At 43.5% G+C, this 24,602-nt stretch overlaps 2 protein-coding genes and 1 pseudogene across 2 annotated transcripts; 1 reads left to right on the forward strand and 2 right to left on the reverse strand.

The window, feature by feature from the left end:
* The first annotated feature begins 896 nt into the window (after positions 1-896).
* On the forward strand, positions 897-4,526 carry LOC145032077 (pentatricopeptide repeat-containing protein At1g20230 pseudogene; annotated as a pseudogene).
* LOC145032079 (oxygen-evolving enhancer protein 1, chloroplastic) lies at positions 3,229-4,540 on the reverse strand. The gene is made up of 2 exons (XM_078980750.1): positions 4,186-4,540; positions 3,229-4,090 (listed from the first exon to the last, which is right to left on the reverse strand). Exons 1-2 carry the CDS (start codon positions 4,417-4,419, stop codon positions 3,335-3,337), a joined length of 990 nt encoding a protein of 329 aa, XP_078836876.1. The 5' UTR covers positions 4,420-4,540; the 3' UTR covers positions 3,229-3,334.
* A 1,170-nt stretch (positions 4,541-5,710) lies between these two features.
* LOC145032078 (wall-associated receptor kinase-like 14) lies at positions 5,711-9,261 on the reverse strand. The gene is made up of 3 exons (XM_078980749.1): positions 8,039-9,261; positions 7,161-7,235; positions 5,711-7,046 (listed from the first exon to the last, which is right to left on the reverse strand). Exons 1-3 carry the CDS (start codon positions 8,778-8,780, stop codon positions 5,821-5,823), a joined length of 2,043 nt encoding a protein of 680 aa, XP_078836875.1. The 5' UTR covers positions 8,781-9,261; the 3' UTR covers positions 5,711-5,820.
* Between the last annotated feature and the right edge of the window lie 15,341 nt (positions 9,262-24,602).

The following is a 24,602-nucleotide window of genomic DNA, read 5'->3' on the forward strand; positions in this document are numbered from 1 at the left end:
GTCTAACCCCCCCCCGGCAGAAAATAAAATAAAAAAATAAAATGGTTTTAAAAACCCTAAAATCGGCAAAAGCGACTACTGATCCAAACAACCAACAACAAACATACCTATTACATATTTTATACTGTGCAGATGGCGAAATTAGACAAAAACAAACTACACCCATCAAAAACACTAAAATCGTCATCCATCTACCGATATAACTACACCCACCAAAACCTCAATTAGTGACATCGAAGTAACCACATACCCCAATTATTGACACCACTGCAACTCCAATCGCAGCCATCACAATCACAATTTATTTCAACAAAACGATTTCAACCATTATCTCACTTAGTTGATGTTGCATGTCACCTCTCATTTCCTCAAGTTGCACTTATGTTTCCATGGCGTTGAGCTCATAATCAGTTGGTATGTCTAGATCTGATTCTCAGAAACCACCATACGAGAAGTTTTGTTCTGAAGCTATCTTCTTGATTTGTAGTAGCAAAAAAGATCATACTTGGCTTATAAAACAAAGGTTTCAATCATGGTAACAAAATAGGTAGGAAAAATTGATGTAAAGTAAGTTTTAATTTATAAGCGGGACCATCGGCTTAGCCAGCAATCTTGAGGACCAATGCGAGATAGGAATGAGTATTTGGATCGGGAAACCGGTCAGAACCGGAACCTGATGGAATCGGTCGGGCCGGAACTGGGATGTTATTCTTGTGGATTTTTGGAACCGGAAACTGGTTGAACCGACAAAAACCGGAACCGTATGTTTCTATTTCTCGATTACCGATTCCAACATTAAAGACACGACAAGAACCAGGAACGGTAATTTCGGCCGACTTGGGTTCGTGGACTGGTCCTGTCGGGTCGGTTTCTTTGCTGCCATTTGTTCGGTCCAATATATGTATCTTTGTGGAACACCCGTGGACTATTAATCCGAAACAAACTAATTTTGATGAGACAATAAGTTCTTTAAGAACTTCGGTTAGTTTTGCCCAGGCATGTTTCGGGATTCTCGTAAGTCATAACAACTGAATTTGAGGCAGCAGGTTGCGAGTGAGTAGCTTTCTTACCTTTCTACGTTATTATCTTTCCCTATCAACACAGTGCTTCAGCAAATCCCAACTTCCTTATTGGTGCTCTTAAACTTGTATGCATTTTACTAGTCAAATGTTGCCGAAGCTACCAATCAACCTCCCGCCCCATCTTAGTCTCAAACTCATCAAAACTTACTGTGATTCCGGTGATCTACGACGTGCCCGCCAGCTGTTTGATAAAATTACCAGCCCAGATTTGCATTCATGGACGACGTTAATATCAGCTTACACACGACATGATCTCCAAAAAGAAGCTATTAATCTGTACACCCGGTTAAGGGACATCGGATTCCAACCCGATAGATTTGTTCTTCTGTCAGTTGTCAAGGCTTGTTCCACATCTGGAGATCTTATTCAAGCTCAGAGAGCTCATAAAGATGCTGTCATGTTTGGGTTTCATCACGATCTTTTGTTAGGGAATGCAATGATAGACATGTTTGCAAAATGCAAGCATCTTGAAGGCGCCAAAACAGCTTTTAACGATTTACAGGTTAGAGATGTAATTTCTTGGACATCAATCTGTTCTTGTTATGTTAGTTGTGGGTATCCCAGAAAGGGCCTTCAAGCCTTTAGAGAGATGGGGTTAGATGGAGTAAAACCCAACTCGGTTTCACTTTCTTCAATCCTTCCTGCTTGTTCTAATTTAAAGTGTTTGGATTTAGGTAGAGAAATACACGGATTTGTGGTGAAAACTGGAATGGGAGCAAATGTGTTTGTCAGTAGTGCACTTATAAATATGTATGCTACTTGCTTATGCATCAAAGAGGCTGAAATAATATTCAATCAAATGGTTAACAAAGATATTGTGTCTCATAATGTAATGCTATCAGCATATTTTGAGAATGGAGAACCCGAAAAAGCAGTATCCATGTTCAAAAAGATGAAAGAAAATCATTCCAAGTTAAATTACGCATCATGGAATTCCATTCTCTCTGGATGCTTTCAATCTGGACAAACACAAGAAGCATTAAACTTACTTTCAGAAATGCAAGACTCAGGATTCAAACCCAATCAGATTACATTGACTTCTGTGTTGACCGCATGTACAAATTCAGAAAGCTTGAGGGGAGGTAAGGAGATTCATGGTTACATCTTTAGACACTGTTTCTTGAATGACACAACTGTCTTAACAGCTCTTATCTTCATGTATGCTAAATGTGGGAAACTTAAATTCTCTCAAAAAGCATTTGAGATGATGCATACAAGAGACACGATTGCTTGGAACACAATGATTATGGCAAACTCAATGCATGGAAATGGAGAAGAAGCATTAACTCTCTTTACTCAAATGCTAAAATCCAGTGTGAAACCGAATGCGATTACTTTCACAGGTGTTCTTTCTGGTTGTAGCCACTCAAAGTTAGTAGATGAGGGCCTTTCTGTTTTCAACTCAATGAGTAAAGTTCATTTGATTGAACCAGATGCTGAACACCATTCATGTGTTGTAGATGTTTTAAGTCGTGCAGGAAGGTTAGAAGAGGCGTATAAATTCATACAAAATATGTCAATAAAAGCAACTCCTTCTGCTTGGGGAGCTTTACTTGGTGGATGTAGAGTGTATAAAAATGTCGATTTGGCACGAATTGTAGCAAAAAAGCTATTTGAGATTGAACCAAACAACCCCGGGAATTATGTTTCGTTATCTAACATTCTTGTGAATGCTAAACTATGGGGGGAAGCTTCAGAAACTAGGAAAGCAATGAGGGATAAAGGAATGAAGAAAGAACCAGGTTGTAGTTGGGTACAAGTCAAGAACAAGGTGCATACTTTTGTGGTTGGAGACAAGAGGAATGAACATAGTGATGATATTTATAAGTTCTTGAGTGATATGAGTGATAAAATGAGGCAAGCTGGATACTTACCTGACACAGAGTTTGTTCTTCAAGATCTTGATGGGGAGGAGAAAGAGGACACGTTGTGTAATCATAGTGAGAAACTTGCTGTTGCGTTTGGGATTATGAATTTGAAAGGTGAATCGGAGATTACAGTGTTCAAGAATTTGAGAATTTGTGGGGATTGTCATAATGCTATAAAGTTTATGGCGAAAATTGTTGGGGTGAGAATAGTTGTGAGAGATTCTTTGAGGTTTCATCATTTTAGAGATGGGTTTTGTTCATGTAAGGATTTTTGGTGATTAATAATCAAATATGATAACATTATTATAAGAATTCTTGATAATATACATTGAGCACAAAATCAGAATCAAGAAAACAAATAAAAACAAATACATTTAGTTAATATCACTCCAACTGAGCATACCAAACACCTTGAATTTTAACATCTTTAGGGACTTTTGCACCCAAATCAGTATCGGAGGGCTGAATGCTCTCAAACACTCCGATCACTTCACCGGTGTCAGGTTTGGTTGAGGTGACACTCAAGGTGATCTTCCCTGTTGACGCTGCAACATTCTTTACATTTTCTTTGGAAAGCTCCTCTTCATCTCCTCTCCCACCCGCCGGTAAAGCAACGGCGTTGTCATACCCGGTGGATCCACCTCTGCCCTTTGGGTCGAGAAACGAAGACCCTCTGTACGACGGGACTAGGAATTCCCCACCGAAGCTTTCCGGTTTACCGGAGGCGACAAGTTGTTTGATCGTGAACAGGAATGGCACACGTTCACCTCCGGGAAGTTGAACAGTGACGGCAGCGTAGTCAATTCCGTCTTTCTCTTCGAATTTGATGGTGCCATCGGAGGATACTTCGAGAGGGCCCTCGATTTCATCGAGGGTGTAGGTCAATCGGGTCATGAGTTTGGTTTTTTGGAACTCCGGCGTGGAGTTCTTGCTAACGCCCTCGGCTTTGACAGTGAACGACGTCGGCTCTAAGCAAAATTTCTTGGCGTTGTAATTGCCTGGTTTGACGGCGAAGCCGTCGACTCCGCCTTCGATGGTTGGGCACTGGTTAGCGGTGCCTGTTCCTTTGACTTCCATGTAGGTCTTACTTTGGATTTCATCGAATGTTAGCCTTTTAGGGCTTCCTTCAGCGCTTGCTCCCTGTTATAATTAACGATTACAATGATATTGTAAGCAGAGGAGTAGGTAGAATTTGGATGATGATGATGATGATAAGATGGAGAATAAAAACCTACTGAAACGACGAGGGCGGAAGTTGCGAGAGCGAAGCCGGCGATTTTGGCAGCGTCGGTGCATTTGTGAGCGAAGTCCTTGAGATCGGATTGAAGGGAACAGGTGAGTTTGGCTCCGGATGACTCGACGCCGAAGGCCTTGCAGATGCTCTGAGAAGACTTGAGCTGTAAGCGGCTTGAGACGCCGACTTTGGTTGGCTGCATGAATGTTGCAGCTGCTTGTAATGAGGCTGCCATTGTTGTAAGTTTGCGAACCCCAATTCCCCTCCTCTGTCTGTTGGATCAGTCTGTTGTGAACTGTGATTGTAGTGACTACTTGCAGGGAATTGGGCTGAAGTAGGAAAGGGATTTGTGTGGTGCATGGGAAATACTTGAGTTGATTGGAGGAAGATAAACAGATAGGATAAGGTGGTGTTTCATTGGATGCTCTGAGCTACTTTCTATGGTGTTGTGCATTGCCATGTGGTTCGTAGGACATGGAAATTCCTTTGCAACATATTTTTTTTTTAATTCATAATGTTTTTCCTTATGCAGCAACCAGGTTTTTTTTTTACTTTTTTTAATCATGCTTTAAATCTTTTTATTCAATATTTTTGTCTTTTTATTTGATCTTGGTTAGAAAAATTATTACAATCAAGTTGATGGAATTAATTAAGTGTTCCTTTTTTATATATAGTTATGGAATGAAATTTTAAATAGTTGATTTTTGTGTTAGGGAAATGGAGGTTGCAGAAATGTGAATTTTGCGATGGATATGTGGTAGAACATTGTTGGATACTGAATATATTTTTGTGGGATTCGCTGGGAATGACATCGATCTTTGAGAAATTAAAGACCGTGTTTGTTTTCATGGTTACTTTTTTTCCTCCATAATAGAACGCATTGCTTGATAGAAAACAGTTTTTGTAAATAAAGGTTTGTGAAGTTATAATAATCAAGTAAATTAAACCTTCAATCATATTTGCATTTTCTGTTTAGCTGATAAAATAAACTCCACAAATTATAATAATATAATAAGATAAATATACATATAAACCACCAACACGAATAGAATACCCTCCTATCCTCCTGTCAAATAGGGAGGGAAGCCAATCAATATGAAAGTCTACCAAGATCCAGGCCTTTGTAAAAGACAACGTCATCATGTATTACCTGTTGCAGATGTACTAGCAGCAGCAGTGGTGGTGGTTGTGGTGGAAGTAGACGCCTTCTCAGATGAAGCAACAACCACCCCAGGCCATGAACGACACATGCAATGCTTACCTTCCTCAATACTCCCATACAAAATCTTCAAATGCTTCCCACAACCACCCCACCCATACTTTCCACACGTGTTGCACTCCACCCTGTAACACATTGTCTCACACACTCTTTCTGCTACTCTCATCTCTTCCTCATTTTATAGCACTCATAGGAACTTTGGTATCATCTATGCATTCACACACTGAGGCCTCGTATTGAAAATAACGATCCTCATTGCTCATTGTTTTTAGTCAACATAGACTCACGGAACCCCCAAAAGGCACCCTAGCTAAGATCCAATTCTATATTCAATGTGTGATGTGTCTCAACTCTTAACTCTTATACATGATTAGCATTGAAAAAAAAAAAACAAGAAATTACACTATTTATTAGAGTTCACTGTACAATGTTGCCTAACAAACTATTAGTCGAGGGTGAGCTCTGTTCACTTAACCACGGGTCCCGCACAGACACCGGTGACGTATCTTTCTCCTTTGACTTAGTCAAAACATTCGATATCATCTGTGGGACCACTAATTTCCGGCTTCCTACACCCGCCACCGAAGAAGAAGAGGTGACTGATAATGGTGTCATGCTGACATCATCCTCACCCCTCATTTTAATCATCTCCAACTCATCTGCAACTTCTGTCATCGAAGGTCTCATGTCTCCATGAAAAGCCAAACACCGAAACGCCAGCTCAGCAACCTTGTGAATTGACGAAAGCGTCCACGCGTCCCTATTCGGGTCCAAAAACGGATCGATAATCTCATCCACACGCCCTTGACCGATCTTGTTTACAGCTAGAGCCGCCAGGTTGACTTCGGTGCTCCGTCTTGACAAGTCAACCACCTTCAAAGCTGTGATTATCTCCACAAGAACAACCCCAAAGCTATACACATCACTCTTATCAGAAAGATGAAAGTTTTGATGATACTGTGGGTCCACATAGCCAGGTGTCCCTTGAGGTGCAGTTGAAATGTGTGATTCATCCATGATCCCAACTCTAGAAAGACCAAAATCCGCAACTTTTGAACTGAATTTGTAATCCAAAAGTATGTTGCTGGATTTGATATCTCTATGATAAATCGGGGGGTTCATGGAAGAATGAAGATAAGCAATCGCGTGTGCAGTTTCAGTCACAATGGTCAACCTTCTCCTCCATGGAAGACCATTTCCTCTTTCCTTTTGTAAATGTTGACAAAGTGTCCCATTTGGCATGAACTCATAAACTAATATTTGTTCGCCTTTTTCGATACAAAACCCTAAAAGGCGAACAAGATTCGGGTGGCTTACAGAAGATAGAAGCTTGATTTCATTCATGACTTGGTCAATTCCATAAGTTTCTATGTGTCGGATCTTTTTAATGGCAACCCATTCGTTGTTGTTGAGTTTTCCAGCATAAACTGTGCCATATGCTCCTATACCTAACCATTGTTTCTCAGAGAATCCGTTTGTTGCCTTTTGGATTTCTTTGTAGGGGTAAAATGGTACATTGAAGCTCCCTGTGGCTTCTGAAAGGAAACGTTTTGTACTCATTTGGTTTCTTGTAATAGCTTGCTTTCTAATGCAGTAGCAAATAAGTGCTATAATGGACATTAAAGATGCTCCCACAACAATCCCTAAAAAAATTTAAGGAGCAAATAAGTAATGTTTGAGTGAGAAAATAGAATTACAATGTAGTTTTTTGGGTGTTAAGTAATAATTGAATTTAAAAGTGGTTGAGAGGAAATTACCTACTATTAGAACAACTACTCTTGTGGTTCCACCACATTCACCAGACATGTATTTTGAAGCATTGCAATTTGAGACTGTTGCAAGAAGGCATCTTTCAGTCTGATTTATTTAATATATTTATCATAAAACCTAAAGAGATGAAAATTTTCCCTAACGAAGCAAAAAAAAAAAAAAGATGGTCCAATATTGACTATACATTCAAACTTAGTGGCTTTTTGGTTGTAGTCTTCATACCGTTACATGTCATTATCAACTTCTCTACACAGAGAAAATATAATGTATTTGCCTTTTTTGAAGTTATAATAACCCAATCTCTTATTTGGGAGCATGGATCACATCTTCATAAGATATAAATGAAACCAAAAAATGGAAATGTTAAATGATCAAAACAAATAGCAACTACCAATTGGATGCGTTTTGGTCTATCTTCCATAAATACTATTGTGTGGTTGGAGTTCTATGGTCCATGAAGAAGATAGTTAATTAAAATAAAACTATCAAGATCCACGTATTTGGGTATTGCCTAAAGCCCTAAAGTCGAGGCAATTAGATCATCATCCCCCACATCCAACAAGAAACAGATGGGTGGACAAGAAAATTAAATTCAGTTGCGTATGGTCTACTCTAATTACCCAAAATTAATTCCTCCTCATTCAAAAATGGTAGACTAATGTTCTTGTTTCACCATTGTTGGTGTGCTTGGGACAAAATGAATAGAGATATGGTGCGATTGAATTAACAAGGAATAACGACTAATCAGTGAGTCACTTCTGGTTCAATTCATTTTTTTGCAAAGAAACTGAAACATTTTTCTAGTGGGAAGAAAGCTGGATTTCAGATTATACATGTATATAAATTGGGTGAAGAGGGAACTAACCTCTCCTGCAACCATCGCCGTTGACGAATCCATCTCCGTCGTATCCCTTATTGCAGTGGCATCGGTACCCCGCCATCGCATTATAAATTGATATGTTCTCACAGACCGCTTGGTGATGGCAATGGCAATCCCCGTGCACCCACCACCCCAACTCCGCCGACTGAAACCCCATCGACAACGACGACCTTTGCGTACTGTTTCCGTCTAAAACAACGGTAATCGCCGAGTACAGAACCCGACAATCGGCCATATCTAATTTAGTCAGATCCATAAACTCATTTGCCATAAACTCTACGCGACCAAGGTCATCATCTGAGTAGCAATTTAAGCTGCTATTCGGTAATCTACAACTTGATGAGTTATAGTAACTCATTGAGACCGCGCATTTATTCAAGCCCTCGCTACAGTTTCCCAACAGCAACTCATTTCGCTTTGTGAGGGCATAATTTTGGTTTCTGAGTAGTCGGATTTCTTCGAACCGGCGATCGCATTTAGCCGGCAAATTAATCAGTATATGATCTCTGGTTAGATTCAGAACCGTGTAGTTGCCAATACGAAGTTCTCCGGTATCTGCACAAGTAAGAGGGACTTCACAACCGTCGGAGAATCCGAATGGGAAACGAACTGGGATATCGCGACTACTCCCTTTACAAACGCGATTGCAATTTGCTCCGACAGATGCTGCTGATGATGATGATGCGATTACCAGGATCACAGAGAAAAGGAGGAGGTGAAGAATCATGTTTCAATATTATTGAAATTGAAAAGTCGTACAAGTATTAAGCATAAACGAAGGGAAAGATCAAAACTGGGCCAGTAATGGACCATTTATTGGAAGAAATTAATGGGGTGCAGTTGATGTTGGTGAAATTTTCCTGCTTATTCAATAAATGATTTCAGGGAAATACCGAGAACTTGCATCTTGGATTTTGAATTTAAATATGCAAGTAACTTAGCTGATTGATTGACTCTTGATGAGATATTTCTAAAATTCAAAATATGACGCCATTGACGAGAATCCATGCTCTTGGAATTGACTAATAAAAAGTTGAGAGGGCTTAGAAACTAGAAGCAGATCCAGTTATCCTTTTAGTTTTTGCTCTTCTCCGGAGGAGGCGTTTGTGAGAGACGGAAGGAGGCCGCGATAGAATAAAGGACATCTCTGAACGTTGGCAAGCTGAATCGTGCGACAATGACGATCTTTTCGGGTTACCATTTTAATCCAGTTGAAGTAACAAAATACAAAATAAAATCTAAATTCAAGATCTTTTATAATATTATTATAGAGAATGAAGAATACAGTTATATAAAATATCAAAACATAAACGATCTTATATGGCTCTTTCAATAGATATTTTTTCATCGGTCAAATGATTTGAATATTAGAAATAATATGTTACGAGAATTTGTTTTTACGATTTATGTTATTAGAATATGTTCAGATTTACGATTTATCTATGTTTTTATGTCATTTTTTTATATCTAAGGAGGATGCCTTGTATGCTTGTTGTAAGAGTTTATGAGAACTACATGTTAGATTAAGGCTAAGGATCTAGGAATGATGCCTTACATGCCTGTTGTATGAGTTTATTGAGCTATGTGCTAGGGCTAGATAGTCAGCAGTATGGTAGCCTGGTTAGGTTATGCTTGGTATTGGTTACTCAATGCACGAATGTTGCTTGCTTTGTGCTAATAGGGGTTTCGGATAGCTGTAACTAACTAGTAGGCGAATATGTAATAGTATTTGCAAGCTAGTTAGGGAAAGATGGTAGGGACTCCTTGTGCAGCTGATGGTGGAGAGTAGGTCGGAGAATGCCCTAGGACAAGCTTAGGATGAGATAAGCTTGGAAAGCAGTATTAGTACAAGGGACTTGGTGAAGTCGAAGCAATCCTTAAGGAAAGTACGGATAGATGTGAAAGTTAGTATGGGCTCGTACTATTGGAAGCATAAGATCTATACTCGAATCAAGGAGGGCTGAGATAGAACCAGAAAACTTGGAGAGTGTGTGAGATCTCTCGAGAGTGTGTATGACCCTGACATTTATGTATTTTATTTCAGCATGGCGATTACACAACATGGACTAGGAGGTTCAGGATCCAGATCAATCTCGGGTGCAGGATCCGAGCAGGTTGATGACGGGTTACTTGAGTTTATCGCGTTGGAGATCACGCGAGGTATCCTTGAGGCGAACCCGGTCATTTTCGGGTCGATCAAGAAGGGGATCATTGAGCTGATTGAGGATCACCTCCATACATTCAGGAGTGACTTGGCGTCCAACCAGTCGGGTTCGCGTACACTGTCCTTCAAGGACTTCAGGGGGAGTGGTGTGCCAGACTTTCACGGGGTGAAGGACCCATTGTGGCTAGGAGATGGATTGCAGACATCGAGTCTGTACAGTTGACGAGCTTCTGCTGTAACACCAAAAATTTCAACCAATTTTTCGATTTTTATAAAAACATAATTCCATCAATATTCATAAAAACAACCATTTTAATTGTTCAACAAAACAGTACAAAATCCCAAGATCAAAATGTCAAAGCTCCAACGTGTGTGTGTGTACGGATCAAGCCGGCGCCTTCCCGCGGTCGTCACTAGTACCTGAAACAAATAACATCAACACTGTAAGCACAAGGCTTAGTGAGTTTCCCAAAATACCACATATAACACATATTAGCCACTCTAGGCTATAACTCTGTGGGTCCGTGCACCCAAACTCTGTGAACCCTCAGGTTCTAACTCTGATAAACATGCACCACATAAATCACATAGAAATCATGCAGTACAACACATAACATACATAGCATACAAATACTCTATCACATAGCTCTGGTTACCTACTCAAGGTAAAGTATAGTGAGAAGACTCACCTCGCGTGTCTCGGTAAATCGTAACCCTGAACTCGCTAAACACTCGATCTGCCGAGCTGTAGTCCCCCTATAGCACAATACATCCCTAATTAACACTTTCCCAACTTGGGTTGACCACACTATCACAAGTCAATCTAGGTCAACGCTGGTCAACGGTCAACGATCAACTTTGACCGGACTCGACGAGTGCACTATAGCGACTCGGCGAGTCTGAGCGCATGCACCAATTTCCCCTGGAACCTTCCCCTGACACGTCGAGCATTTCCCTCAACTCGACGAGCTCCACCTGGCACGAGTTGTGGGGCCACCACGACTCAACTCGCCGAGTCTCAAGAACAACTCGGCGAGTCCAGTTTGACTCGGTCCACCTGTTCATCCTGACTCCCCCCCCTGACTCACTGAGTTCACCCTTCCCAACTCGGCGAGGCCACTCGTTGAGTGGTCGGGTAACATTCATGCTACTCGCCGAGTCTGTTCTTCGGACTCGGCGAGTCCGTGCCATGCACTGACTCAATCTTGCTCTAAAGGTCAGATCCAATCCATTAATCCATAGATCCAGTCCCTCCAAGCTTATTTAGCACGTAAAGCCACAATCTTGATGCACATATAACCTCTACATGACCATAAATGATGTTTTTGACTCAAATACTTCAACACAAGGTCAAGGACTCCATTTCCACCCATAAAGCTTGATGAGTGAGGCCTTCTGGACCTCTATGGATCCAGATCCATGGTCTCAACTCAAAGAGGGAACCAAAGGGGCACCAAATCACCCCATAAATGACCACATTAAGCCCTAAATTGCATCAAGCTTCACCAAACAGAAAATGGTCCGAAATAATACCTCTAGAGTGATGATCCAAGCTCCAAATCCACGAAATAGCAACCTCCTTTGCTTCCTCTTGCTTAGGGCCTCCTTCTTCTTGCTAAACAACACACACAAGATCAAGAATGGCTCTCTTTTCTTCACAAAACGCTCAAGAACTCTAGGGACACTCTCTGGGGGGTTGGGTGAGCACAAATGACGGCCATAAGGCCCTTTAAATAGGCCTCAAACCCGGAGATTTAGGGTTTCATTACACAGCGCAGACTCGCCGAGTCCATACCCTGGACTCGCCGAGTCCAAGCGCGCACCAGCGATCAATTCCGCATCCCTACTCGGCGAGTCTGAGCTCCAACTCGCCGAGTCCCTCTCACAATATAACACAATTTAAACTTACAAGATACCTGGTAAAATCCGGATGTTACAACTCTCCCCCACTAGAACTGGACTTCGCCCTCGAAGTCTCGCTCTAAAACAGCTCTGGATGCTGCTCCCGCATCATACCCTCCGGCTCCCAGGTCATCTCTGATCCCTTCCGATGTTGCCACTGAACCAATACCAGAGGTACCTCCTTGTTCCTCAAAATCTTGATCTTCCGATCCCTAATAGCCACTGGTCTCTCCGCATAATTCAGGCTTGCATCCACCTGAATATCCTCTAGTGGAACCACTGCCGACTCATCGGCTATACATTTCCTCAACTGCGATACATGAAAAGTGTTGTGAATCTGCCCCAACTCTGCTGGTAACTCCAGCCGATAGGCTACCCGGCCTACCCTGGCAATCACACGAAACGGACCTATAAATCGGGGCCCCAATTTGCCCCTCTTCCTGAACCGGATCACTCCTTTCCAAGGAGAAACCTTCAGGAGAACAAAGTCGCCGACCTGAAATTCCAGCTCGGACCGGCGTCTATCCGCGTAACTCTTCTGTCGGCTCTGAGCGGTCAGTAACCTCTGCCTGACCAGCTGTATCTGCTCTGTCGTCTGATTCACGATCTCTGTACTGCCCATTACCCTTTGCCCAACCTCTCCCCAACATATGGGAGTCCGACACCTCCTACCATACAACAGCTCAAAGGGAGGCATACCAATGCTCGAATGATAGCTGTTATTGTAGGAAAACTCCGACAAAGGCAAATACGTGTCCCAACTACCCCCAAAGTCCAATACACATGCTCGAAGCATGTCCTCGAGTGTCTGTATCGTCCGCTCACTCTGACCGTCGGTCTGGGGGTGGTATGCAGTACTAAAATGCAGCTTAGTACCCAACTCCTCATGAAATTTCTTCCAAAAACGGGAAGTGAAACGCACATCGCGGTCTGAAACAATCGAGATCGGCACCCCATGCCGAGATACAACCTCCCTTACGTAAATCTCCGCCAACTTCTCCGCTGAAGAACTCTCACTGATGGCAAGAAAGTGAGCGCTTTTTGTCAACCTATCCACAATCACCCAAATTGCATCAACTCCTCTGGCAGTCCTCGGCAATTTGGTGATAAAGTCCATAGTGATCTGTTCCCACTTCCACTCGGGAACCTCCAATGGCTGCAACTTTCCATGCGGTCTCTAGTGTTCGGCCTTTACCCTTCGACAGGTCAAACACCTCTCGAAAAACCATGCCACCTCCCTCTTCATACAGGGCCACCAATACTCCTTCCTTAGGTCCAAATACATCTTCGTGGCCCCGGGATGGATCGAAAATTTCAATCTATGAGCCTCCTCCATCAATGTAGAACGTGTACCGCCCACAAACGGTACCCAGATCCTGCCCTGATAAGTCATAAGGCCTCGACTATCCGATATAAACTCAGAAACCAACCCAACAACCCGCTCTCTCTTCTGCATCTCCGGACGCACGGCCTCTGCCTGAGCCCCACGAATGGCGTCCAGAACTGGAGCTATCACGGTCAATCTCAAACATACATCTCGCAGGGGAGTACTCTCCACCCTGCGACTCAATGCGTCGGCTACCACATTAGCCTTTCCCGGGTGGTACAAGATCTCGCAATCATAATCCTTGACCACGTCTAACCATCTTCTCTGCCGCATATTTAGGTTAGGCTGATCCATCAAGTATTTCAAGCTCTTATGGTCCGTGTAAATCGTACAACGAACCCCATACAAGTAGTGCCGCCAAATCTTGAGGGCGAACACCACTGCTCCCAACTCCAAATCATGTGTGGGGTACCTCGTCTCTTGAGGCTTCAACTGCCTCGATGCATAAGCTATCACGTGGCCCTTCTGCATCAATACCGCTCCCAGTCCTAGGATCGATGCATCACAGAATACCACAAAACCTTCCATTCCTTCCGGAAGAGCTAATACTGGAGCTTCACACAACCTCTGGCGAAGCGTCTCAAAGGAGGTCTGCTGCTCGGGACCCCATGAAAATGTAACACCCTTCCGGGTCAATCTGGTGAGTGGAACCGCAATCTTGGAGAAATCCTTAATAAACCTCCGATAATACCCTGCCAACCCAAGGAAACTCCGGATCTCAGAAGGTGACCTCGGCACCTCCCACCTCATCACTGCGTCAACCTTGGCCGGATCGACCAATATCCCCTTCTGGTTAACGAGATGTCCCAGGAACTGGACCTCCCGCAACCAGAAATCGCACTTGGAAAACTTTGCGTAAAGTTTCTCCGATCTCAAAACTCCAAGAACCTCCCTCAGATGCTCCTCGTGCTGCTCTCTAGATCTCGAATATACCAGAATGTCATCAATGAAAACAATCACCGACCGATCCAACATCGGCCGACATACCCTGTTCATGAGGTCCATGAACACAGCCAGGGCATTGGTGAGCCCAAAAGGCATTACCACAAACTCATAATGCCCATAACGCGTCCTGAATGCTGTCTTCTAGACGTCCTCGTCCCGCACTCTCACCTGATGATAGCCCGACCTCAAATCAATCTTGGAGAACCAAGATGCTCCCTGTAGCTGATCGAATAAATCGTCGATCCTCGGCAGCGGGTAACGGGTCTTGACCGTCAGCTTATTCAATTCCCGGTAATCAATACACATGCGATGCGAGCCATCCTTCTTCTTCACAAACAGGATGGGTGCTCCCCACGGCGAGCTACTCGGCCGAATAAACCCCTTCCCCAGCAACTCCTGAAGTTGCGAGGATAACTCCTGCATCTCTGGAGGCGCAAGGCGATACGGCACCTTAGCAATAGGCGCGGCTCCCAGAACCAAATCGATGCCAAACTCCACCTGCCTCACGGGAGGCACACCTGGTAACTCTTCGGGAAATACATCTGGAAACTCCCGCACCACCGGAACTTCATCCACAGAGCTCGATTTCTCAGAGATCACTCGCGTATCCATCACATACGCTACATAACCCTTACAGCCCTGCTGTAAACACTACCTCGCCCTAGCAGCCGAACAAAAGGCTGATCCAGAACGTGTACCCTCGCCGTATACTGAAAGAACTCCCCCACTAGGATCTCGTATAGTCACCAGCTGACGCTCGCAATCGATAATCGCGCCGAATCGGCTCAACCAGTCCATGCCCACTATAACACAGACATCACCCATCGCAATAGGAATCAGGTCGATCGGGAACTCAACCCTAAAAATCTCCAGTACACATCCCCGGAGGACCTCCGTGGCACAAATCACTCTGTCGGCGGCTATGGAAACCCGCAGGGGTCGACTCAGTTCCCCACGACTAACACTGATATGCTGACTAAATGCCAAAGATACAAAAGATCGACTCGCACCCGAGTCAAATAACACTAAAGCAGGTACAGAATTCACAAGGAAGGTACCTATGCATAGCATAATATAAGCATAATATCTTGACACCATAAATAAATAATAAAAAGAAAGCGTACCAGCCACAACGTCGGGTGCAGCGCGGACCTCTTCCGCAGTCAGCTGAAAGGCTCTCCCCCGAGCCCTCGGTGCCTCGGCCTTCACGGGCCGACTCTCTGTAGCAGTAGCTCTGATAGCGGCGGGAGCAGACCCCTGAGATGCTCCGCGCAGCAGCGGACACTCTGCCTTCCGGTGTCCGGTCTGGTTACAGTGGAAGCACACTGTAAACCCCTTGGGGCAGTCCCTGGCCATATGCCCCTCCTTGCCACATTTGTAGCAAGACCCCGCTCGACAGACTCCATCGTGACCCTTGCCGCACTTCCCACAAGTGCGGCCCTTCTGGCTCCCGGGTCGGGGATCAGCGGGCTTGACCCGCTTGGCTACCGGCTGGGACTGTGCCGACCGCCGATCCCTCCCCAGAGACTCCGCCTCCTCCCTGGCCTGAGTCTCAAGCTCAATCTCCCTCTTCCGAGCATTTGCCTGAAGCTCGGCAAATGTCCGGTACGAGGAGTTCGCAGCGAACTCCCGAATATCCCGCCTCAGAATGCTCAGGTAACGGCTCATACGTGCCTGCTCGGTGGACACGTGCTCAGGGCAGAACATCGCCCTCTCATGAAACATCCTCGTAATCGCTGAAACTGACTCGGTACCCTGCTTGAGGGTCAGAAACTCCTGCGCCAGACGTTCCCTCTCCACCTGAGGAACGTACTCATCTCGGAACATGGTAGTGAACCTCTCCCAGGTCACTGCCGAAAGCTCAGTCGGTGTGAAATGCGCAGTCACAAACTTCCACCAGTCCTTCGCTCCCAAGCGAAGCTGGTTCAGCGCGAACCGAACCTTCAAATGCTCAGGGGACGAGCAAGTGAAGAAGCATCCCTCCATATCAGATATCCACCTCATAGCTGCCACCGGATGATGCGTACCATCAAACTCTGGTGGCTTGGTGTTGCTGAACTCCCTAAACAACATCGTATCACCTCCCCGGGGTCTTGCCGCAGCAATCGCTGCGGTAGCCGCTGCAACCGCAGCCTCAGAAAGAGCGGCATAGCGCTCATCAAACGTCTCAATCAAAGCGGTCTTAATAGACCCGAACATCTCTGGTATCTCAGCTCTGATGACCGCAGCCACCTCCTCATGAATGATCTGTCGAATCTCCTCATCACTAGTTTCGGCATCCTCCGGCATATGACGTGTCCTCACCATGATCAACCTCTGAAATACAACATGCGATAATTAGAATTCACTCGAACACTCTTACATTCAACAATCCACCCCTCCTTGCTTCTTGGCATCCCCAGATTCTTATTTGGACTGTGTACCGCACCGGTGCTTTTAGTAGTACGGGCCCAATACTACTGTCCGCACCGTCTCAGTACACACCCCAAATCGTCCTCTTCGGATCCCAGTCCCCAAGTACTCTACTATACTTAAATCACTCTGTAACAGATCTCACACAAAGCCCTAGCTGCTACCTAATTACTCTCAGCGTCTCATAGCAGCTCACCATTCCCTAAGCTACGGCATCACAAAACAGGCCACTCTAGTCCTATCAGCAATACCTAGCCTACTCTAGCATGCAAACACATCACAGTAATAACTATTACATAACAAGAGATATTTTGGGAATTCACCGTTCGGGCGCTGACTGATCGTACACACGTTTCTTCCTGGAAAACCCTTTACTCTTAGAAAATTTTTGGTTTTATTTTGTAAATATCTCTTTAATTCCTCAGTTTGAGTTCAAATACCCCCGAAGGTGTACCCGAATCCCTCAAACCAAGGCTCTGATACCAATTTGTAACACCAAAAATTTCAACCAATTTTTCGATTTTTATAAAAACATAATTCCATCAATATTCATAAAAACAACCATTTTAATTGTTCAACAAAACAGTACAAAATCCCAAGATCAAAATGTCAAAGCTCCAACGTGTGTGTGTACGGATCAAGCCGGCGCCTTCCCGCGGTCGTCACTAGTACCTGAAACAAATAACATCAACACTGTAAGCACAAGGCTTAGTGAGTTTCCCAAAATACCACATATAACACATATTAGCCACTCTAGGCTATAACTTTGTGGGTCCGTGCACCCAAACTCTGTGAACCCTCAGGTTCTAACTCTGATAAACATGCACCACATAAATCACATAGAAATCATGCAGTACAACACATAACATACATAGCATACAAATACTCTATCACATAGCTCTGGTTACCTACTCAAGGTAAAGTATAGTGAGAAGACTCACCTCGCGTGTCTCGGTAAATCGTAACCCTGAACTCGCTAAACACTCGATCTGCCGAGCTGTAGTCCCCCTATAGCACAATACATCCCTAATTAACACTTTCCCAACTTGGGTTGACCACACTATCACAAGTCAATCTAGGTCAACGCTGGTCAACGGTCAACGATCAACTTTGACCGGACTCGGCGAGTGCACTATAGCGACTCGGCGAGTCTGAGCGCATGCACCAATTTCCCCTGGAACCTTCCCCTGACACGTCGAGCATTTCCCTCAACTCGACGAGCTCCACCTGGCACGAGTTGTGGGGCCACCACGACTCAACTCGCCGAGTCTCAAGAACAACTCGGCGAGTCCAGTTTAACTCGGTCCACCTGTTCATCCTGACTCACTGAGTTCACCCTTCCCAACTCGGCGAGGCCACTCGTTGAGTGGTCGGGTAACATTCATGCTACTCGCCGAGTCTGTTCTTCGGACTCGGCGAGTCCGTGCCATGCACTGACTCAATCTTGCTCTAAAGGTCAGATCCAATCCATTAATCCATAGATCCAATCCCTCCAAGCTTATTTAGCACGTAAAGCCACAATCTTGATGCACATATAACCTCTACATGACCATAAATGATGTTTTTGACTCAAATACTTCAACACAAGGTCAAGGACTCCATTTCCACCCATAAAGCTTGATGAGTGAGGCCCTCTGGACCTCTATGGATCCAGATCCATGGTCTCAACTCAAAGAGGGAACCAAAGGGGCACCAAATCACCCCATAAATGACCACATTAAGCCCTAAATTGCATCAAGCTTCACCAAACAGAAAATGGTCCGAAATAATACCTCTAGAGTGATGATCCAAGCTCCAAATCCACGAAATAGCAACCTCCTTTGCTTCCTCTTGCCTAGGGCCTCCTTCTTCTTGCTAAACAACACACACAAGATCAAGAATGGCTCTCTTTTCTTCACAAAACGCTCAAGAACTCTAGGGACACTCTCTGGGGGGTTGGGTGAGCACAAATGACGGCCATAAGGCCCTTTAAATAGGCCTCAAACCCGGAGATTTAGGGTTTCATTACACAGCGCAGACTCGCTGAGTCCATACCCTGTACTCGCCGAGTCCAAGCGCGCACCAGCGATCAATTCCGCGTCCCTACTCGGCGAGTCTGAGCTCCAACTCGCCGAGTCCCTCTCACAATATAACACAATTTAAACTTACAAGATACCTGGTAAAATCCGGATGTTACATCTGCCCGGAGGGGTCGAAGGTCCGCTTTGTTGTACGTTGTTTGAGGGACCAAGCCAGAGATTGGTTGGAGTTAGTGGGTGATTCACTGGGGGGCCCCAAACATTGCGACTATGATTTGGTCATATATTGTGACCAGGTTCAGGGCTGAGTTTGCGCCAACTGTGGAGCTTCAGCAGCTGACCAGAGAGTTTCTTAATATGAGGCAAACTACTGAGACTATGGTGGAGATCACCGCCAAGTTCCAGGAGAGGGCCTTGTTGGTACCTCAGTATGCAGGAGATGCAGAAGATCCACTATTACGATAAGTTGAGGGTTGACATTCGGGAGCATGTCAGCTATTCTGCTTGCCCGACTCTGGATTCCATGATTGCCAAGGCGATGAAGAGGGAGATTGATTTAAAGCATCTCTGGAAGAGGAAAATGGAGACATGGCAGGTTGATGGGGTTATATGGAAGAAACCCAAGGGATTCAACGCTAGTTCGAAGGGTCAGCAGGGTCGTGACCGCTATGGGAAATGTGGTAGGTCACACGAGGGAGTTTGCAGCACTGGGTCGGGATCAGGCTGCTATAAGTGCAACAACACCGAGCATTTTGATAGGGATTGTATTGCTCCTGACCCCACTGTTCAGATGTCAGACCTGATTTGCTTTCATTGCAATCAAAGGGGCCATAAAAAAGGCCACCAACCCGAGGTTGACAGCAGCAACAGCAGCGCCAGTGGTGGCGCCAACTCCAGCGACTACACGAGTTACAGATGGCCCGAATGTCAATTCAAAGGCTCCAGTGATAAGGAGCCGAGTTTTCCAGTTGACAACTATGGAGGCACGCGCCGCACCCAATATGGTGATGGGTATGGTTTCTTCTCTCTAACTTTTATTATATGTCACTTGTGTCTCAATCATTTGTCTCTCTTGCGCTTAGCAAGAGGTTTCCTTAGTCTTCAGGCATGTTGGACTGCCCTCTAGAGGTCAAGATTACGGACGACCGGTCAATGTGAGCGTCAAATGTTTTTAGAGATTGTGTTTTGAGATTGTACGAGGAGCGCTACTTGGTAGATTTGGTTCCTATACCATTGCTGGGGAACAAGGTTTTTATAAGGAAGGACTGGTTAAGCCCCAATGGGGCAGTGATCGACTGTGCGCAACAGTATGTGGGGGAGAACTGGTGATTCAGGGCGAGAGGCCACAATGCAGACCGACTTTATGTACAGCAACGAGGGCTAGACGTTACCTCCAACAGGGTTGCGTATGGTATGTCGCCTATGTTATGGATACCCGGGAGGTGGGTCAGGCGAAAGTGAGTGATGTGCCAGTGGTACGAGAGTACGTGGATATATTTCCAGAGGAACCACCTAGGATACCTCCGGAGAGGTAGGTGGAGTTCAGGATCGACCTGGTCCCTGGTGCGGCTCTAATAGCCAAGGCATCGTATCGGTTGGCTCCTCCTGAGATACAGGAGTTGTCTACATAGCTACAGGAGTTGTTAGACAAGAGATTCAACAAACCAAACAGTTCACCTTGGGGAGCCCTGATTCTATTTTTGAAGAAGAAGGACGGGTCGTATCGGATTTGTATAGATTACCGGGAGCTGAATAAGGTAACGGTGAAGAACCGTTACCCACTCCCGAGGATTGATGACCTCTTTGACCAGCTTCAAGGAGCATCTTGGTTCTACAAGATTGATTTACGTTCAGGATATCATCAGATGAGGGTTAGACAGGAGGATGTTTAGAAGACTGCCTTTCGGACACGATATGGTCACTATGAGTCTGTGGAGATGCCTTTCGGGATCACCAATGCTCCAATCGCGTTCATGGATCTCATGAACCGTGTATACAGACTGATGTTAGATCAATCTGTGATAGTTTTCATTGATAGACTTACAGGGTGTGTTGGATACCCTGAGGAGGGAGAGCTTGTACGCCAAGTTCTCCAAGTATGAGTTCTGGTTGCACGAGGTGCAGTTTCTTGGGAACCTTATCAACTAGAATAGGATTTCGGTCTACCCGGCCAAAGTGGAGGTCGTTATGAGGTGAGAAGTCCCGAGGTCTCCATCTGAGATTCGGAGCTTCCTGGGACTGGCAGGTTATTAGTGGAGATTCATCCAGAACTTCTCCAAGATAGTCGTTCCCTTGACCTGATTGACAAGGAAAGTTGTGGTCTTTCGCTGGGGGCCTAAGCAACAGGCCGCATTCGAGATATTGAGACAGAGGTTGTGCGAGGAGCCAATCGTAGCCCTGCCAGAGGGCGTGGAGGATTTTGTTGTGTATTGCGATGCATCCATCTCGGTTTGGGCGTGGTATTTGATGCAGAGGGGGCATGTTATCGCCTACGCTTTAAGGCAGTTGAAGCCTCATGAGGCGAACTATCCGACGCTTGACTTGGAGTTGGGGGCAGTTGTTTTTGCCCTCAATATTTGGCGTCATTACCTTTTATGTGGTCCGTTGTACCATTTACATGGACCATAAGAGTTTGAGATACCTTATGGATCAACCGAATCTGAACATGAGGTAGCGTCGGTGGCTTGATGTGGTGAAGGATTACGATTGTGAGATCCTCTACCATCCGGGGAAGGCCAATGTCATGGCCGATGCGCTTAGCCGCAAGTCAGCGCCGATCGAAGATATCTGCATGAGGATAACCATGGTGACTCCGTTGTTGGAGCAGATTCGAGAGGCCCAACAAGAGGCTATGAAGGAGGAACATCGTAAGAGTGAGCGTATTGTGGGCCAGGTTTCCTCCTTCGATTATGACAACCGTTGATTGTTGACTCTACACCGTAGAGTATGGGTACCAAATCATGGAGGTGTGCGCCAGGTCACTACTAGAAAAAAGGCCTTTTACGACGCTCATTGCGCGTCGTAAAACGCTCAGACGACGCGCAAATGCGCGTCAAGGAAGGCCCTGTCATAAAAAGAGACGGCGCGCTTTTGCGCGTCATCTATAGACGACGCGCATTTACGACGCGCATTTACGACGCGCATTTATGACGCGCATTTACGACGCGCGGTTATGACACGCAAGGCGTATCAAGGAAGGTCCTGTCATAAATGAAGACGACACGCGTTTGTGTGTCGTAACCTTACGACGCGCGTGTTTATGACACGCAATGCGTATCAAGGAAGCCCCTGTCAAGAAAGGCCATGTCATAAATGAAGATGACACACATTTTTGCGTATCATAATTTTAAATGTTCTAAAAAAATATATTTATTCATTTATTAATTTTTAAATTAAATTTGCATTTAATGTATCATAACAGAAAATAAAATACCATATACAAAAAATACAATCTATTGCATAAAATTTATTGTCATACAAATAACAAACTGTATTTCATATTCATACATATGATTACATTATTCATTAAAAAAAACATATACCTACATCTTCCCCTAAAATGTTATTACATGATGTTGGCCACTTCATTGATGGATCACCAAGAGGAAAAGCAACAACTACCCTAAATGTTCCATGATGTGCCGATACTCATGTCCTGTAACTTTAAAAATTAAAGAAAGTAAAATACCTCCTAAAAATAAAAATGCACAAGAAACAACACATCATAATGAGAAACTACTAACATGAATGGAAGTACACTATAAATTTGTTTTACTAAGAGTGGCATGGACGATCAGGTGCTACAAAGTTTTTCCAAGCTGCCAAACAAAGACTGCATGCAAACCAAAACATACGTACACTATAAATTTAATTATCATACAAATCATATTCATACATACGAGTTTGTTTTACCTTTTTTCCTCATATCTTTATCTTTTTTATTCTTATTATCCATTGAGTGTTGGTGTTTTCTTTTCTCTCGTTCAATCAACCCTTTGTTTTACTTTGAAAAATTAACAATTTCCCTACCAGTTGACTCTGCATCAAACATAAAAAAGTAAGTCAATCAATAGTCAATGGTGAATACCAACTACAAGTTTTTACTGAAGTAACCTGACACCATAAATACTTTGGTTTAATAAACAGGAACATGTATGTATAAAAATCGCAATCAAAGTAGTTTGGTCTAATACCTCCATTTCTAGTAAGTGTCCAATCATTGTTTGTGAAGGTTGAAGACCTTCAAACAAAAAACTCCCAGCAATGTCATTAATGTGCATCTTAAGAACAGGAAACCATTGTAGTTCATGCACTAGACAACTATGGGTGATCTGAAATATTTCCCAAATATTTATTTATTCTGAATTATAAAAAAATAAAAAGAAAAAGAAAAAAAGATAATACCTTTACTAATTCATTGTATACAAGTCTAGCACATTGAAGACAATGATCCAACAACCGAGCTATTTGTCTTCGAACAAAAACTTGAAGTGGAACCTATATAATTGTATTAAAGGGTTAAGTTTACCAAGCCGAATAACCAACTCAAAAACAAGGATGATGCATGATTACAAGCATCGTAAGGATTTACTGTTGTATCAAAAAATGGAATTAAATTTTTATTTTTATTTATTTCAATGTTCATATAATGAGGAATTAAAAAATGTTATTTATAAAAACAAATATTTTGTTTATTGTGAATATATATATATATATATATATATATATATATATCAGAAATTTTGTTTTTATTTATTTTAATATTATATAACAAGGGTATTTTAGTCTTTTTAACGAAAAATAAATAAAAAACGGAATTGAATTCCTTCCATCCTCCTAATGAAATCCAGCAAACATAGTAATTGTAGGACTCCAGCGGAATTAAATTGCCTCTATTTAGCAACCAAACATGCCATGGAATGGAATCTCATATACCAATTCCATCAATGCCCTTGGTTCTTAATTAAAGAGCAATCTATTACCTTGGCAATGTCAAGTTTACCAAGCTGAATAACCAACTCAAATCTATAATCAGGGTCTGTAGTAACTTCCAAGGCCTCTTCAACCTTGCCCCATGACTCCAGAAAATGAGCAACACTATTGAAGAAAACAACCAGAGTTCGTTCGTAAAAAAATATAATATATATTTAAGATAAAAATTTTGGTAATAACAATATAATATTTGAAACTCTACCTATTATAATGCTCCTTTGGGATTGAGGGTAAAACTCCATTAGCTCATTCTATGTCTCCACGCATCACAAGTGTCTTGTACTCGATTAACGTAAGGAGCAAAGTGTAACCAATGAGACTAAAACATAAAAATTAAAGAAAAAAATTAGCATAAATGTTGATGATAATTGTTTATTTAAAGATTATTATACCCACTCACTTGAATTCTTTGTTAATGAGATAAACCCTGCTCTGGTTAGCAAGAAACCCAAGAAGATACATAGGTTGATCCAAATGGAACATTGTGTTAACCTGAAACAAATGTCACATTAAATATTATCAAAAATCATCTCACCCTTCACACCAATCAAAATATGAAACCCAAATAAAAAACAAAACCAATTAGTCATCCAGATCAGGATAATTAATATTTATATTTATATAGTTTGATATAATGGCATCAAAAAGTTACAGGGGTGGAATATTATTAAAACCAGAAGACATACCAGTAGAATTAATGTATCCTGAAGTGGACATACATGGTGATCA

This window comes from Lactuca saligna, chromosome 2, assembly GCF_052625555.1.
Source record: "Lactuca saligna cultivar CGN05327 chromosome 2, ASM5262555v1, whole genome shotgun sequence".
NCBI classification, from domain to species: domain Eukaryota; kingdom Viridiplantae; phylum Streptophyta; class Magnoliopsida; order Asterales; family Asteraceae; genus Lactuca; species Lactuca saligna.

Bases quoted from the DNA above. Each gene is read 5' to 3' on its own strand.
- LOC145032079 (XM_078980750.1), bottom strand. From the start codon at position 4,419: ATGGCAGCCTCATTACAAGCAGCTGCAACATTCATGCAGCCAACCAAA. The intron at 4,091-4,185 runs GTAGGTTTTTAT...TAATTATAACAG, and splicing joins CTTCCGCCCTCGTCGTTTCA to GGAGCAAGCGCTGAAGGAAG.
- LOC145032078 (XM_078980749.1), bottom strand. From the start codon at position 8,780: ATGATTCTTCACCTCCTCCTTTTCTCTGTGATCCTGGTAATCGCATCA. The intron at 7,236-8,038 runs GTTAGTTCCCTC...TTCTTGCAACAG, and splicing joins CGGCGATGGTTGCAGGAGAG to TCTCAAATTGCAATGCTTCA. The intron at 7,047-7,160 runs GTAATTTCCTCT...AAATTTTTTTAG, and splicing joins AGTAGTTGTTCTAATAGTAG to GGATTGTTGTGGGAGCATCT.